General features: G+C 49.0%; 7 protein-coding genes across 7 annotated transcripts; 3 read left to right on the top strand and 4 right to left on the bottom strand.

Moving 5' to 3' along the window:
- Window positions 1–224: 224 nt before the first annotated feature.
- Window positions 225–2,004, top strand: AO090138000095 (uncharacterized protein; the record flags this gene model as incomplete). The annotated part of the gene is made up of 2 exons (XM_023238549.1): window positions 225–574; window positions 621–2,004. The coding sequence occupies 2 exons, from the start codon at window positions 225–227 to the stop codon at window positions 2,002–2,004; spliced, it is 1,734 nt and encodes a 577-aa protein (XP_023093250.1).
- Window positions 2,005–3,422: 1,418 nt separating this feature from the next.
- On the bottom strand, window positions 3,423–5,591 carry AO090138000096 (putative MFS sugar transporter; the record flags this gene model as incomplete). Its single annotated transcript, XM_023238548.1, has 6 exons — window positions 3,423–4,165; window positions 4,221–4,628; window positions 4,690–4,934; window positions 4,990–5,134; window positions 5,189–5,469; window positions 5,527–5,591. 6 exons carry the CDS (start codon window positions 5,589–5,591, stop codon window positions 3,423–3,425), a joined length of 1,887 nt encoding a protein of 628 aa, XP_023093251.1.
- Window positions 5,592–8,834: 3,243 nt separating this feature from the next.
- Window positions 8,835–10,100, bottom strand: AO090138000098 (TDT family transporter; the record flags this gene model as incomplete). The annotated part of the gene is made up of 4 exons (XM_023238547.1): window positions 8,835–9,129; window positions 9,183–9,494; window positions 9,540–9,908; window positions 9,973–10,100. The coding sequence occupies 4 exons, from the start codon at window positions 10,098–10,100 to the stop codon at window positions 8,835–8,837; spliced, it is 1,104 nt and encodes a 367-aa protein (XP_023093252.1).
- Window positions 10,101–10,756: 656 nt separating this feature from the next.
- AO090138000099 (MBL fold metallo-hydrolase) lies at window positions 10,757–11,647 on the top strand (the record flags this gene model as incomplete). Its single annotated transcript, XM_001825556.3, has 1 exon — window positions 10,757–11,647. One exon carries the CDS (start codon window positions 10,757–10,759, stop codon window positions 11,645–11,647), a length of 891 nt encoding a protein of 296 aa, XP_001825608.1.
- A 1,239-nt stretch (window positions 11,648–12,886) lies between these two features.
- Window positions 12,887–13,924, top strand: AO090138000100 (uncharacterized protein; the record flags this gene model as incomplete). Its single annotated transcript, XM_001825557.1, has 2 exons — window positions 12,887–12,939; window positions 13,003–13,924. The coding sequence occupies 2 exons, from the start codon at window positions 12,887–12,889 to the stop codon at window positions 13,922–13,924; spliced, it is 975 nt and encodes a 324-aa protein (XP_001825609.1).
- A 302-nt stretch (window positions 13,925–14,226) lies between these two features.
- Window positions 14,227–14,919, bottom strand: AO090138000101 (type 1 glutamine amidotransferase domain-containing protein; the record flags this gene model as incomplete). The annotated part of the gene is made up of 1 exon (XM_001825558.3): window positions 14,227–14,919. The coding sequence occupies one exon, from the start codon at window positions 14,917–14,919 to the stop codon at window positions 14,227–14,229; it is 693 nt and encodes a 230-aa protein (XP_001825610.1).
- A 562-nt stretch (window positions 14,920–15,481) lies between these two features.
- AO090138000102 (uncharacterized protein) lies at window positions 15,482–16,183 on the bottom strand (the record flags this gene model as incomplete). Its single annotated transcript, XM_023238546.1, has 1 exon — window positions 15,482–16,183. One exon carries the CDS (start codon window positions 16,181–16,183, stop codon window positions 15,482–15,484), a length of 702 nt encoding a protein of 233 aa, XP_023093253.1.
- Between the last annotated feature and the right edge of the window lie 44 nt (window positions 16,184–16,227).

The raw sequence follows: 16,227 nt of genomic DNA, 5'->3' as shown, positions 1-16,227 counted from the left end.
GACCCCGCCAAGGCTGCCGGAGTCGCCGATCCGAAGCCCTAGCTATTTTTGTCTTTCTGGAAAATTTTTGGTCTCAAGTGTTGCCTGTGATGAGTTAAGTGGTGCGGATCCAGCTGAGCCACATTCCGACCTGAAATGTTAATACATCTTTCCGCTCACCCCCAGACGAGTATCGAAGGATCGGCATTGTGTGAGCCACTACCATGTCCTCTCTGTAAGACATAATGTGGCACAGGAATAATTTCGGGGTTTTGTTGATATCACTCTTGCTCTTACGTGTACATGCAGCGTTTATTCGCCGTTTGGAATGCAGTTCCTCGGATGATGCAGTAATTGATCCTATCTTTGAGCCTTCTTCACTGAGGGGCTATCTAGATACTAAACATGCGAACAAAACAATATTGTCCTTAACATTAGGTGGGGATTATGAGTCTCACAACTGTGAAGCCCTGGGCGGCGCATTGGCACGCATATCGATCGATGCAAGAGTACTTGGTCGTTCGGTCGTTACTGATGACCGCCTGTTGGATTCCAGTGGCGCCTGCCCTGAGCTTTCTCCGGTCGACTATCCAAGGTAAGTATTGCATCTCTCAAGGAGAAGCTCAACACTGATGATTCAGGTCCGACCCTCGAACGTACGCAATGTACCGAGCGTCGTACTCATTAGACCATGCGTACCGCATGAACACCTTGGCAACGACCATCCGTCTTCGGTTGAATGACACTGACATTCACTGTAACGCCGCCAATATCACCCCGTACATTGGCGCTACAGCATCAGGTGTCTTGAAGGGGGTCCCGCTAGCCATCATGATTCTCACTGGGGTCATAAACGGCGCCGTCATGATCTGTCGAAGCCGTGGACGAAGAGTCTTCCGGTACGAGCTCGCGAATGCATCACGAGATCCAGCGGAGTCGTATTTCCCGGGTTTGGGTGACTGCTTGCACTACATCCAGTTCATCTTTCTGACCGGATGTCTGACACTATCCTATCCTGGGTTCTTTCGGGCATCAGTAGGCGAACTCGCCTGGTCATCACTCATTCTAAGAAACTGGCCCGTCACACACTCATTCATCTACCCCGGTGTCGAGGACAACATCTACGCCGTAAATGCAACTTACGGTTTCGAAGAGATGGCCCAATACCTGGGGGCCACCACGATGAGCGACCTCTGGACTAACGCCATCGTCAATCTAGCCCTCGTGCTTCTCGGAGTGATAGTAGCATCCCAACTCGTATGGTTAATCAAATCGGCCTGGCAACTGTTTCCAACCCGCGGCTCAACCCACATCATCGACCTTCCAACAGAGTTCCTAACCCACATTCAGCACATGGGCTGGAGTGTCGCACGGGTCCTCCTAAACTACTTTCTCCATCCCATCGTCGCCTTATCCCTCTACCAGCCCCTCCTGGCGACATGGTATCCCGTTTATCGCACATTCCTCGCCGTATCCTTCGTCGCAGCTCTAGCCGTCTCCCTAGCCTTCATAGTCTGGTACCTGGTCAAGGACGACCGACAAAACAATTTCTTTTACAAGGGCGCCTATCCCAGAAATTCGTCCCATGACTGGCTTTCCGATACTCTATACATGGTCCCGTTCCTGAGGGGTTTAGCTATCGGCGCCCTGCAGACCTCTGGTCTCGGTCAGATACTCGTTCTCATATCGTGTGAGCTCTTCATCTTATCTTGTCTGCTATGGAACTGGAGGGTACAACGCGCGTGGAGACATGCTTGCTTCGCGACTGTACGACTCGTCATTGTCGGCATGAGCTGTGCGTTTCTCCCTAGGGCTGGCGTGCACGAGGGGAATAAGGCCTTAGTGGGATACTTTATTATATCCCTACACGCTGCTGTTCTTTTCACTGGATTTATCATCGATTGCCTCTACGAGATGGTCCGCTTTGTGTTGTCGAAACTGGGCTTCGTTGATCCCCGTGCAGCAGACATGGATCATCACTCCGATAAGGCGCCTGTACGTCTTTCCCCATCCTTCACAACTTAATCACATAAGATTAAAAAAAAAAAAAAAAAAAAAATGAAAAAATTGAAATACTAATAAAAAGAATAGGTCTTCGGCATCGGCCAACTTTCCCGCCGCTCAACAAGACGTATGTCATTCGCACGTCTCCCAGCCCTAAACCCAGCCGGTGAGTTTTGAGTCCTTCACCCAACCCATTAAATACTTCATAAATACTGAACAAAACCAGAAATCTCAGTTCCCTACACCCAACGACCCTCAACGCCTCGCCGACCATCCTTTCTAGGCGAACTGCCAATCAGAAACGAACATCCATCTTTCTTCCGCGCCCCTAGGTCAGAAACTACTTCTACTCGCTCCGCATGGAGTGTTGTCTCTCCCTCGTCACCATCTCAATCTGGAAGTGAGTCCCGGGGATCCAGTATGGAGTCTGTGGAATTGGAGGCTCTTGATTTGGAGTCTAAGTCTAGTGAAGGTGTGGACTATTCTTATCGCGAGGCGGATCAGTTTTATGGTCGACCGCCGACTTCTGTGCCGGTTGTCCAGAATGTGGTGCAGAGTCAGGGTGAATCGTCGAACCTAGGGAAGGAAAAGAAAAGGGGAGCTTGGAGATGGAAGAGGAAGCCGAAGGAGAAGGGGTTTGAGGTTATTAGGCCCAATCGGACTGTTACTTAGTGTTTTTATATTGGTTGTATCATAGTACTTATATGCTCGATGAGAGACAATAATAATGTTTTATAGTATATCAGGCCAAAGTGCTCCTAGTCGCAGTTGATTCTGTTGGCTAGCACTAGACACACTAGGCTAAGGAGTATTACCAGCGTCAACTTAAAGTAAATCCTAGCAACACAAGGCCGTCCTGCTTGCCGGAAAGTTCTTCCGGAAACCAGTCATATAAATAGCAGTCCCCTATCAGCCGAAACGTCCCATCCACAATCTGCTGTATGACCAAAGGAGACGAGTCTCGTGACACGAAGACAATCAGATCGCCAGGTTTTGTGGTCGGGCTAGCTAAGCCCATGGATCTACCTGTGATGGAAAAGTTCCTGCCGTAGGCTACACTCTACAGCTTCATTGCATAAGCAACCAGATCTGTCTCCATATCTTTCACATTATAGCCGCCTGAATAGAATGTCATGATCTTTTCAGACGTCTAAAAGAATCCTTTTATCAAGATCCCGAAGAGCTCCAGTGGTAAGAACAGTTTGACATAACTGTATGTGATAATTCGTAGGTCTAAAAACGTTGCTACAACAAAAAGCCCTAGTCCCGTCACTCATCAGATACCATCCCTCGTCTAAAACATAAAAGTCCGAAGGGTAAGGCACATCTCCAATGGAACCATCGCCAGCATAACCACCAAAAATAAAATTGAGAGCCCAACAGAACGCACAATCTAAGCCAGCACCAAGTAAAACAAAAGCCTATGCGTGTCTGAAATCTCACACATTCACACTCTCCAGCTGCACAACATTCCCTGACTTGAAATTCCTCGGCACAACATTGACCGCGAAATTCTCATCATACAGATCCCGGCAAACAGCATTCTTCTGGCGGAGCACATGCCGCTTAAACCACCATGGTAGCGCCTCAGTCAACTGGTACTTGGCATGAGCGCGGGTCGACTCGCTAAAGACACGGTCCAACTCCTCGAGAGATCTTTGCTTGGTCTCGGGCAGGAAAAGGAAGATCAGGACTAAGGCGACGATGTTCAGACCCGCGTAGAAACCAAAGGCGCCTTGTGGCTTGAACTCTCGCAGAATGTACGGGAATGTGAGAGATAGCACGGCGGCCCAGAAGTTATTTGTTGCAACTGCCCATGCCATACCGATTTCACGATGCGAGACTGGGAAGACTTCGGCGGAGTAGGTGAATGGCACGGGACCTTCACCGGGCGAGTAGAAGATGTTGAAGAGGTATATGAAAAGTGCGATGCCACCCAGATGAGCGGCCTTTTGCTCTTCTGGAATCCAGAAACAGAAGCCGGCTGCTAGGAGTGTCCAGCACATGTTGGGGAAGGTGGCAAGAAGGAGCCAGCGACGACCGAAGGTATCGATGGTCCAGACGGCGGGCCAGGCGAAGAGGAAGTTGACAAAACCGAAGCCAAAGGATGCGAGGAGCGCCTCGATGTTGCTTGCACCGGCCTTGGCGAAGATCGAAGAGGAGTAAAATGCGATGATATTAACTGCATAATTCGTTAGTATCATAGATCTCGGAGGAGGGGTGTAAGAGATACTTACTGCCGCACATCTGTTGTCCGATCATAACAATACCAGAGGCCTGGGTAGCGCGGCGATTCCGTGGAACGGTGAATAACTCTATGAAACGCACAATCATGTTATCGCTCTTGGAGAATTCCGTAGAGGTCTCAATGAGCTTCCTCTCCATTTTGATCTGTGAGTGGATCTTGTAGAGGTCGCGCGCTGCCTGAAGAGGACTGTTTCGCAGTCGCAATAGTGAGTTATAGGCCTTGCGGGCGTTGTTCTTCGTCAGGAGCCAACGAGGGGATTCTGGACACCAGTACACTCCAAGGAGCAATGGAACAGCGGGGATAAACGCTGAACCGAGTTGGAGTCTCCATGCGATCGCACCCGTATTGACGACAGCAAGGTTGGCGCACGTTCCCAAGAAGATACCGAACGCAGTCCCTGGTGAGACAGAAGGGTTAGGTACCGTTAAATATACCACCTCACAAGCATAGGTACTTACAGATCTGCCAGGACATGACCAGGCCTCCACGGACATTAGTAGGGGCGTTTTCAGCGGAAAGGACTGGAACCGTCACTTCCTTCAGACCCATTCCGATGCCAAGTAGGACACGACAGGCCATTAGCTGACCCCACGACTGAGTCAATGCACAGGCGATGGGAGCGATCAAGCTGAACACTGCAGCAATAAAGATGACCCACTTGCGACCAAGCCAATGGTTCAAAGGATCAGATATCCAGCCAGCACTGCGGTGTATTATCAGCTCGCCGACTCCATAGAAGCCAGTGAGGGATTACTCACAAAATCGCGATCGTCATGTAAGGCACGGAGTTAATGGCGCCGACAATCCACTGGTTGCGACTACATTCTGCAGGAGATGTGCAGTCGGGCGGATCCTGTGGGATACCGAATTGATGCGCAAAAGTAAGGTTGGCGCCGTTGGATCCTACAAAGGAAGTCAGTTTAAAGTCGAAAAGCTATCACACCGGTTAGAGCTTACCTGTCTGATCCCATCCTTGAATGGCAGCGGCGATAGAATTGAGAATGATGGTGTAATAGAGTGCCCAAGGGTGTTTCCAGCGATTGGTTGTCTCTTGTCGCAAATACTGACGATCCTCAGGGCTCAACTCTGGGATGTCATCGTACTGGTTTGGTCTCTGGGCCACCAGGGCTCCCTTCTTCAGGAGAGGAAGAATATCGTGCAGATCGTACTCCTGTGCATAGTCTTCGACATCGCGAAGGAGTTGATCTCGAGGAATACCACTCAATGGGTTCTCGATGCTAAGGTTGAGAGGTCAGTAGAGAAACGACGATCAAAGTATTGGAGGAGAGACAAACTCAATAGGCCCCTGTACTGTCACGTCTACCTGGCGCTCATGCGCAACATACTTGGTCTCGTCCATTCTATCAAATGAAAACTGTTAGTCGAATAGCGCAAGGAGGAGGAAATAGGACATGACACACATTATCTCAGCGTTGCTTCCTGACCCTGAGTCAAGGCATGCAAGAAGATCATGAAGTTGTTGATCATTTAGAATCACTCTACAGGAATCAGCCGAGTACAAATAGTCGATTGTGGATCTGGGGTCGATGATCTGGGGTCATTGGTGGTTCCAAGGATCGAAATTCACAGTCTCCGCAAAGATGGAGGAAGGTTTGGAGGAAAATGCCTCCCCCAGACCTCAATTGTCCAATCCACGCGGGACCACTGTTAATCCCGCACATCGGGCAATAGCTGTAGCCCCACGAAGAAAGTATAGCGGGTTTCAAACCCGACGGTCGTCATTGATGGTTTGTTTGGTGGAATACGGGTTACCCTTTGTTGCGTCAAGCCACCACCAGATGCCATTGGCAGGGTTGAAGCCAAGCCCCCCGTCGAACCCAATAAAAGCTAATCTATGAACCTTCGAATGCTACCCTTGACTAGTCGTTTAGTGCCCGAGCCTTAGCTTGCATGCCAGCTAAGTCCTTTTTAGCGAGTCGCGTGCCCTGTCATTTTCCGCATCCGGCAAAGATGAAGGCAAATCCATCCTCGCTTACTGGGTGATGAACAGCTCCCCAGTGCGCTAGAATTTTGAATGATTTTCTCTGCAAGCTTGCCTGTCCTTTGTTGGCCATTGCATACAGATCGGAATTAACACAAGTACTGCAGACCAGCACAGCTCGAACTCAATATAACGTGATTGGGACTTGTTGCTGATTGGTTCATTAGGGCACCACAGGTGAGGCAGCCAGCGAGACGGTAGCATTTCAGATGTCATTACAACGAGTTTAATCCTATTCACTGTCGCTATAACTGTATGGATAGAACTTTAAACCCGTGTATGGTGTCATGCCGTTTCATCGCCCACCGCTACCGATCCACACCCCTCGTGTCACTCGGTACCACCACCACACCAGTCATTCACCGGTGCTGGAAATGAGGATAGTCCAGATCAGAAGTCTTGTTCGACGGTTTTGGTTTCTCTGTTGCCACCACGGTGTAAGCCACCGATCCTACCACCAATAATATCAGTGTGTTTTTCTAGGCCGATGACGCTTCTATGAATCCCTACCCTACGCCCAGTATTGCCAATGACCTGGGAACAAAGACTGTTGCATTTACCAGTGGCGGAAGTTTTTATTAGCCCTATTGGGTTGATCCTGCCCTAGAAATTCCCAAGAAGCTGTTAAGTGGCAGGTTTCTTTGTTCCTCGTATAAAGTAAAAGCATACGCCGGATGCAGCATTGACGCAGTTTGAATGTAAACCTAAAATCTGCTTTGGCGTCTAGACTGGTCAGGTGGTGTGAAGATTCGATGCATCATCAATGAACTAGCGAAAAACCTTTTTTGATACTTTCTTTCAGTGCCTATAATCATTCTAGAAACCTTGGCGAAGACTATCATTCTTTCTGAAAATATGTACCTGATCTCAGAGTTTATACGCCTGACTGAATAGAATCTTTCTTTACAATGCCGCGCCTATTGACTTTGCTATTGTATGTATTCAGCTGGAGTACGACGTGTTTAGGATCGCCTACTATTATGTTTACACCTGTCGAGGGCTCTTATAGTAGATCGCTAATGCTACGCAGGTTTTATAATCCGACCGAAGTTGCACTCGTTCATGAGTGTCCTCTTGTGCGAGCTCTTGTCGATGGGCGGCAATTATCAGTACCATAATTCGCCAGTAATAGACTTGTCCTACCAATAGCCTGAGATGTGCTAAGACCGACTATATCCCACCACCTCCTTTTCAGAGGGCTTTCGCTTAGGTCGAGTGATAATTCCCTCGCCGGACAGCCACATGACTCGGTCTTTGTCGTCAACTTGGCGCTGGCCATGGAATCCATTAATCCGGCCCCGTGGAGTCATCCCGCCTTGCAATTTGTCTGTACCTCAGAGATTAATACTAACCGATCATCGGCTCGGAGTATCTTCATTAGTTCTATTTTTAAATCATGAATGGGGAGTGGCAAAAGCCGATTGATTCAATTGGACTCGCTGTTGCGGTTCGGCTGTCAAACGGCTCCATTTCGCACGGCTGACGGCATTGCTAATGAATCCGAGGGGGTTGGCATTACGCAGACTGTCGGGATGAATTTTCATTCAAATCCTAAGGATAACAAACTGTCTTTGTAGGTTTCCTTTTATTTGGTAAAAGAACCCCGTTCAGGGGAAATTCCGGAGGAACGTTGTATAGGGCTGGCCTTCCAACGTGACCACCTAGCAGCTACCCCGCCGTACATTATTATATAAGAATATCTGAGCTGTGGCCACCATTTTAGATCCACTTCATGCAGCACACATACACCTAGTTTCTCTCTCTTTGTATCATTTTTCACAAGGGTGTGGCACTTGGCTCGTGTTAAGCGAAGAGAGTTTCGGGCATCAACGGCGGCTCATTCACAGCGGCCAGAACTGTTCCCGAGACATCGAGGATTTGACTGTAGCGTGTACCTTTCCAGTCTGTGTCTAGGATTGGAACTTTAGTTTACCCTTTTCCTCTTTCGTTCTTTTCTGATCTCCCTCGTTTTTGTTGAATGTACAATTTTCTGCAGTCCGGAGTACCAGATGCAGCTTGCCCCTTCAATGCGAACCCGGACCCTGGAGGACGTTGGATGATATCTGTAACGACCAGCAGAATGGTTGTCAATACGCGCTCAACATTAACACGGATGCTTCATGAGTAGAGACTAGTCCTTCTTAAAAGGGCTAAATGATCAGCAGTCCTAGCAGAGACAGAGTTCGAGTCCATCAATTTTCAGTGGGCAATAGGATTTCGCGTCGCTTAGCTTAGCCAAATCCGATAATGTTTGAGACCGCAGATCATTGACTTTGCAGAGAACCTGAGTTCTGACGTGCGTGTCGCGACGTCGCTTAGGTCGGTCTCCAATCTAAGGGGTCCGAATTTTAACATGTCATATTACTTTTACTAACAATTAAACAGTAATCGACAGAGTCATTTCTCTTCCACATCACGCTGTTCCTCTCTCAACCTCCGTTGCTTTTCACGCAAGTCCGCCAAGCAGGGGGCTTTGAACAGACTTCTATTATACACGCCTTTAGCCGTGAGACAAGTCACCAATATCCACAATAACACTACACAGACGGAGAATATCTATTATCGCGTTAGCTGCAGATAACAAGGAAACCCATTTCTGGTTTAACATACCGTTCCAAGCACCCGGAAGAAACGCGACGGCATCTCTCGGCCCAGCTGGCAAGTGCTGGTGGCATAGACTCCGAGAGGAAAAGTGAACGCCCACCAGCCTAGATTGAACGGAAATTTCCGGGTGCGAATGATAGACGCAACGGCGAAGAAAAGCCAGAGTAGTCCGAATGCCCATAATAAGAGTCCGATGAAAAAGCCAAGCATTTCGAATACGTCACCGGTCCCTGGTCGCAGGATGTCGGTTTTTGGAAAGATGTTTTGGGATACTTGGCCTAGCTTTTGGATTCTTTTATACAGTGTTAGTATGAAGGGGTCGTTGGAGATGGCACGAAGACATACCCATAGCTGCCTTGTCCGAGAGGTCCAAGAGGCAGGAACATGCTCACTAGTACCTCCCTTGGTGGTAACTTGTGTAGCAGCAGTCGCATGAGGAAAATTACTATTATCATCAGTGCAAGAGGTACCCCAACTTCCCACAGCACATAGCTGACGACGATCGTTCCGAGTGCATATTGGGGGTCTGGTAACACGTCCGCGACAATGGCGCCGGAGGCTGCGCACACAACGCATGACACAACGGGGAGAAGCCATGCTGCGCCCATTGCGGACAACGCGATATCGGATTTACGTGTCATCCTAACCGGGGTCAGTCTTGTAAGTCGCAATTATCTCCAACATAGTGGAAACTTCTCTTACATGATAAAAGGTAACACAAAGCACGTTAGCACAGAGAAAACGGCATCAGTGATCCACAACCCCCAGGCGAAGTAGCTCGCCCAGACTCCCCATGCCGGCACGCAGACAAAGCAGAACATGTTTATGATAGTGGCAAGGCCCATTGGGAAGGTCCCCAGAAACATTGATTGTGCTGGATGGGTGACCATAACTGGGAATATGTCGGGGTACATCAGATACCGAAGGGCCGTTATAAGCAGAAAGACAATAAATAACAGCACGTTAAAGGCAAATAGAACCACTGATATCCAGTAGAGCCATCTCCCATTATACGGCAGTGTGTTGAGCAGGATTGACGCGATCCCAGTTCCCATATTTGCGGAGAACCATCTATAGTTCAGTCAGTCATTGTCAATAACAAGATAGGCTTAGAGATAGCTCAGTTGAAACCTACGCCGGAGTAAAGTTCCGAACGACATAACGCCAGCCAGTCTCATGTTTTGAGATCTTGGGGTCTGTCCATGCTTGGCCTCCATTTGCTAAGCATCTTTGTGACGCTTTGTCTGTGGTGCCTTGGTCCATTGGCGCTACGGGAGAGAAATCTTGTCTACCATTGTAGAGTAGCTCCTAAATGGGATGCTTATAATCTTATTTCTTTTCAAACACTTCGGCAAACGGCAAGCCAGCAGTGAAGAAATTTCCATAAGGTAATGGCCTGCACTTGCGGGGACGTGCAGCTCTGCCGAGACAGAAACAACCTTCATTACCCTATATCCACGCATCCAACGCAACGTATATCGTTAGTCGGCCGAAAAAGGTCACTCAAATTGGTGAAAACTTGAGGAGTAATTGGTCGCCGATCCTTCAGTCCATAGTGTAGTCGGCGACCGCGCATTCCCGAGCGGCGACCCACATCCAACGGTTTAAGGCTTGAGGAACCAAAGATCCCTGGACGAGCAATCGGCGATTGACTTACTCCGCAAATACTTACATAAATGCCGCCACTCAGGGCTGCAGAAACATACGTCAGGTAGGATAGGGCTGATTCTCTTCAAGTAATGATGCATGTGTACCCCGACCGACCTTCTCGGTCGAGTGCTTGCCTGGCAAATGGTTCCCGTAAGTAGCCGTATATTAATGCCCTGACAGCAACATGGGTGCCTGCAATGGACATACGAAGTAGCTACCAAATCTGAAACTACAAAACGAAATCACTTCACGCAGATACAATCACTACTATGGAACCAACGGTCCATTCAATCTTCGAGAAACAAACATCCACCTGGCAGTATATTGTGGCATGCCCGGAAACGCGCGAAGCAGTCATTATCGACCCGGTACTGGACTATAGTCAGGAGCAGCTGACGATCAATACGACCTCCGCCGATAGCCTTCTAGATGTGATCAATTCACACAACTACAAAGTAGTCCGCCTCCTCGAGACCCACGCTCATGCCGATCATCTTACCGCAGCTTCTTACCTCCAATCACGACTACAGGCGCAGGGTGCCGACGTTCCTGTCTGCATAGGACGAAGGATTCGCCAGGTTCAAGACACCTTCGCTAAGCGATACGGTGTCCCCGCCGATGAACTAGACAATGCATTCGACCATCTACTGGAGGACAATGAGACCTTCCCGATTGGCAACCTCACAGCAAAAGTCCTACACTTGCCGGGCCATACCCCCGACCATGTGGGCTATCTAATTGGTAGTAATGTCTTCACAGGCGACTCTATATTCAACCCGGATGTTGGTAGTGCTCGCTGTGACTTTCCCAACGGAGATGCCGAGGCTTTATATCAATCCATGCAAAAGCTGCTCGAGCTTCCAGGGGAGTTTAAACTGTACACCGGACATGACTATCCGCCATCTACATCCTCAGTGAGTCGAGTGCCCATGCCTTTTGCGACTGTGAACGAGCAACGAGAGAGAAACAAACACGTGGCAGGGGGCCGAGAGGAGTTCGTTACATGGAGGAAGACCAGGGACTCGGGGCTAAGTGAGCCAAGACTACTTCATCAGGCTTTACAGATCAATATTCGCGGAGGAAAGTTGCCTCGGAGCCCCGATGGTAGCCGGAGGATTTTCCTGCAGGTTCCTGTTACATTGCCGGAGAGCTGGGCTTGATTCATATAATGGATGACCTTGTCGCTATGTATAATTAATTTGCAATCTCGGTCTTTTTGATGTCCCGACGTATTAGCGGTGTGGTTACATTTGTATACGAACACCTAGCATTCAGTGACACATTGTGGGGAGAAGGTCTAAATATATATTTGAGCCAAGGGGGTACCCCGGAGACAGTGATAGGGACTAACCGGCCAAGGCCACCATATTAGTTGAGTATCGAATGGATCAAGATATATCAGGATCGTTGGAATAAAACAGTACACCCATAACGCGGTGCTGTGCTGATATTGACGCTGTCAAGCCTGTCTTGGCAAAAGCAGTCGGCCTCAGGCAGAATTTTGAAAGTAGGGAGTGGAATGTGGTATGTGTAAACACTCAACAATGCGCACAAGTAAAATTCGGGATAACCAGGTCAACTAACGATAGATTATTTTCCAAGGAAGAAATTCTGTACACAAGGTAACGAAGTCTTTGACTAAATGTGCCTTACATAGCGATTGGATCTAGACCTAAGTGGGAGGGAGCCAATCTACGCACCAGGGCCACATCCAAGGTGTTTTCTACCCGGTTATATGTGCCTGATACTATATACTGTTCTAGAGGATTATTTCGAAGTTGTCATAAGAGAGGCGGCAATACCCTCACTGTTATTGGTGGATGGTAGGATAATCACGCGACCCCACGACATTTAATGAGAGATCTCTTGCTCACACAGGCATCTTGAGTGATCTGCATGCTGTTTACCAAGGAGCAGCAAAGGTTGAAAGCAATAGAGAGAAAACATCTTCCAGGGAGCCGCCAACTCTCGAGTTCACACGTTAGGCAGAATAGAAGACCGTGTCTTTGACCTAACCGAGGTCAAGCAAAGCATAGCATCAGAGCCGATATTATACCGAAACCTAACCTTATTATTGCCGTTGCAAGCAATGATGGGAACTCATACTTACGCACCTCTCAATCCGAGTTCCAAACTTCTGGCTCTCGTATAAGGATTCAAGAGAAAAAAGAGAAGAAAGGGAATTAGAATGTGACGAGTGGTGGACCGAGGCACGCAAGGGACGATCGTGGATCTAACTTGAACTTGCCACTACGCGGAGCAACAATCACTCCGGCGGACAGGAGTAGGAGATGATTACGACACGCCCCAAAAGCTTTTATAATGTGCCATAGATAGAGAAAGATGCGCATATTCCAACGAACAGGACTGCTTTAGCTCTACAGCATATCAACAGCATCATGGCTTCGACCGCAGGCCGCTTATCAGCGGCAATTTCAAAGACCTCCGTCCTGTATGTGGCTTTCAAGTTTATTCCTCACCTTGACACAATACTGACGCCTCTATGAATATATAGACGCCCAAAGGGTCCGACCACTCAGGTCAAGTTTGGAGAACAGAAGGTCGATGTACCTAAAGGCGGTTACTACGACCGTTATCGCATGAACCCTAACCTGGACGAGGTAGCCCGCGACCCAGCCGTGGGACCCGACATCGACTTCTTCCGGAAGATCCCAAAGAAGCTGGTCGATTCGAGGGTCGGTCAGATATACGCGCCCAACTTCTACTATCGCACTAGGAGCGTCCAACTTATCTTACTCGCGCCCCTCGACCGCTTGCAGTCGAAGCTCCCGTCACCCTTGGAGCCCATCACAGCATTTCCCGGTTACGGTTTGGTCGCGTTGACGTTTTACTCATACCTCGTCTGCGACAACGACCCTTATAACGAAGTCTCGATCGCCATTGTCGTGCGACAACCGGGCAATAATAGTTACAGCACGACTCAACTGCTCAGCTCCGTATGGAACCGGACTTTCTACGGACACGTGTTGGCTCTACCCGTCGATACCGAGATCGCTCGAGTACGAGGTGTATACGGATACCAATTCCCCAAATGGCTTGCCAACATCAGTATGGAGATGGACGATCATAACATCAAGGCCGAGCTGACTGCGACCGATGGGACACCCGATTTGACGCTGGACGTACCCCTTCCGGCCCTGACGACCATCCCGTCCGAATCTTCGATCACGACTAACAATGCGATTAATAAGATTGACGGCAAATGGTACCAGGTGACAGTTCAGACCAATCCACTCCTAGCGGCACAGTCTATTCTCCCTGGGAACGTTACGCTCAATCGGAGTGAAGGTCCATTGAGTAAACTTCTCAACGAATTGGGCGTTTCGACTATCCTACGGATGGACACCATCAAGGATGCGCAGATGGTCTTGAATATGCCTACGCCCTTGAAGGCTTTTGATAACGTCAAGCTTTGAATATTATCTAGGGAGTGCTTGTATCAGAAATGTCGCATCATAGACCTTATGCGACAACGATAATATGGTGCCTTTGGGGAGAATTAATAGCTTTCCATAGGAACTGTCTCTCGGGGAGTTGGGAATGATACATGATATATGGGATTCAACATTCTTCAAGTATCATTTCTTATGTTGTTGAGTATATACATATAAAGAACTTGAAATACATTGCCACTTAATATCATCCTCTCGTTGCTTTCCGTCTCTGGACATCTCTAAAACTAGCTAGGGCTCGTGGGATCCGGCTACATGATGTGTGTTCATGACCGGTTGAGGGCGGCGACGACTTTCTTCGCAGTCTCAGTAGCCGACCCAGGGTTCTGCCCAGTCACCAGATTGCCGTCGACGACGGTGTAGGAGACAAACGGCAGCGTGGCCTTCTTGTAGTGGGCGCCTCGCTTCTTCAGCTCTTCCTCGGCGTTGTAAGGCACGGACTTGTCTACACGGGCAAGCACTTCCTCGCACCAGGAGAACCCGGTCATCTCCTGTCCAGCGACTAGATAGGAACCGTCCGAACGCTTGGTGTTGAGCAAGCCACAGTAGCCGTGGCAGACGGAGGAGACGATACCACCCCGTTCGTAGATCTCTCGCGTGATGCGCTGCAGACCCTCGCTGTCCGGGAAATCGTACATCACCGCATGTCCGCCCGTGAAGTAGATGGCGTCAAGGTCAGCCGAATTGATCTGGTCGGGACTGGCAGTGTTCTCCAGCAGTGCCATCCGTGCCGGGTCAGCGTGCCACGCTTTCGCCGTCTTGTCGTAGTTGGGGAACTTCAGCGACCGCGGCTCCAAGGGACAAGGACCGCCTGCCGGGCTGACAATAGTTTGTTCGAATCCATGCTCCTCGAAGACGTGCCAGGCGTGCGTGAGCTCGGACAACCACAAGCCGGTCGGGTGGGACGGGTCGTCGTAGTGTCCGACATTGGTGACGACGTTCAAGATGCGCTTGACCATACTTGTCAACTAGTTGATTATATGCTGTACTCTGGGAATAATAGTTTTGCGCGGGTTCATCGCCATCAAGAAAATCCGACTGGCAGATCATACATAGGAGTGGTTAACTGGGCGAATAATCATCCCAACCTTATGATGCTTTGTCGGATAGTTTATTCCTCCGCCCCCGTCCGATCGACATTCAGTCATAGAGCTTAATTTGTGGATTCGACTGGTGGGTCTACCAATTTTACTCGTCCCTTAAGAATCTTAACCAATAAATCTTCTCAAAACACGAACTGAGCATTCCCCCAGAGCTGGAGTTTAAGTTCTAAATCAAGTTCGTTATGGTGGAGTGGTTGCTATGGTTTACCGTAGGCTATCTTGTAGCTAACAATACCCCAAAAACTCTCCGAATAGTGACCACGACCTGGTTGGGAGGTCTTTTGGATGACCTGCATAACACCAAGTTTTGAATAACCGATGAGCAAATGTTTGATTAGACTTCCGAAACCCTCATTGTATCATGAATGGCACTACCGACGCAGAAATCCCGTAACCCCCCCCGAATCCGTCAAGGACCCTAGAAGTAGTCGTCGTCCAGAATACCATTGATGACGGCATTCCATCCAGGAACGCAAGGGACATCAAATAGAGATGAGGTTGGGAAGAGACCGTGCTGAGTATCAGCAAAACACTCAAAGGACTGTTCAATTGGGTCGTCGAAGTAAACTGGGTTATTGATGGGCAAGTTCTTGTCTGTAGCTGAAGGATTTTGACCGTGCTGTGTGATATTGCGATCCTGGCTTTGAAAATTGTCATTCGATGTGTTGACCTCGTTTGAGCCAAGATGAGGAGGCAAAGGGTCAGAGCCCGTAGGTGAGTGCTGAGCTAGTCGGGCAGACAAAGCCTGGGCTCGGAGTGAGCAGAGACATCTCCAGATGCTACTATTGCCGATTGTGGCGCAAGAATTCGAAGACGGGTCAAAGTTAGTAGCGCGTTGCAGGATATCGTTAACTAGGTCCCAGACACGGTCGTTTTCTAGAGTGCGGCGACTCGTACAGAGACAGCGGAGAACGTAGGCCAGAGCATACCATTGGGTATAAGTTTTAAATAGCCACGTATATTGGCGGAAGGGCCCCGAGTCTTGCAGAAGGATATAACTACTTTCTAGGACATCGCGGGCAGCTTTGAACGACGGTCTTGTGGAGTAGTCAGGACCACTTCGTACCCGCGCTTGTTTTTCCTGGTATATTTCCTCCCGTATCAATAACAAGAATTCCATCTTCTTGCATGCTGTGATGTAATGTCGGTATGCGAGGTTGGAAA

The sequence above is a fragment of the Aspergillus oryzae genome, chromosome 6, assembly GCF_000184455.2.
Source record: "Aspergillus oryzae RIB40 DNA, chromosome 6".
NCBI lineage: Eukaryota > Fungi > Ascomycota > Eurotiomycetes > Eurotiales > Aspergillaceae > Aspergillus > Aspergillus oryzae.
Note: the sequence above shows the minus strand (reverse complement) of the source record. Positions and strands in the feature narration are given on the sequence as shown.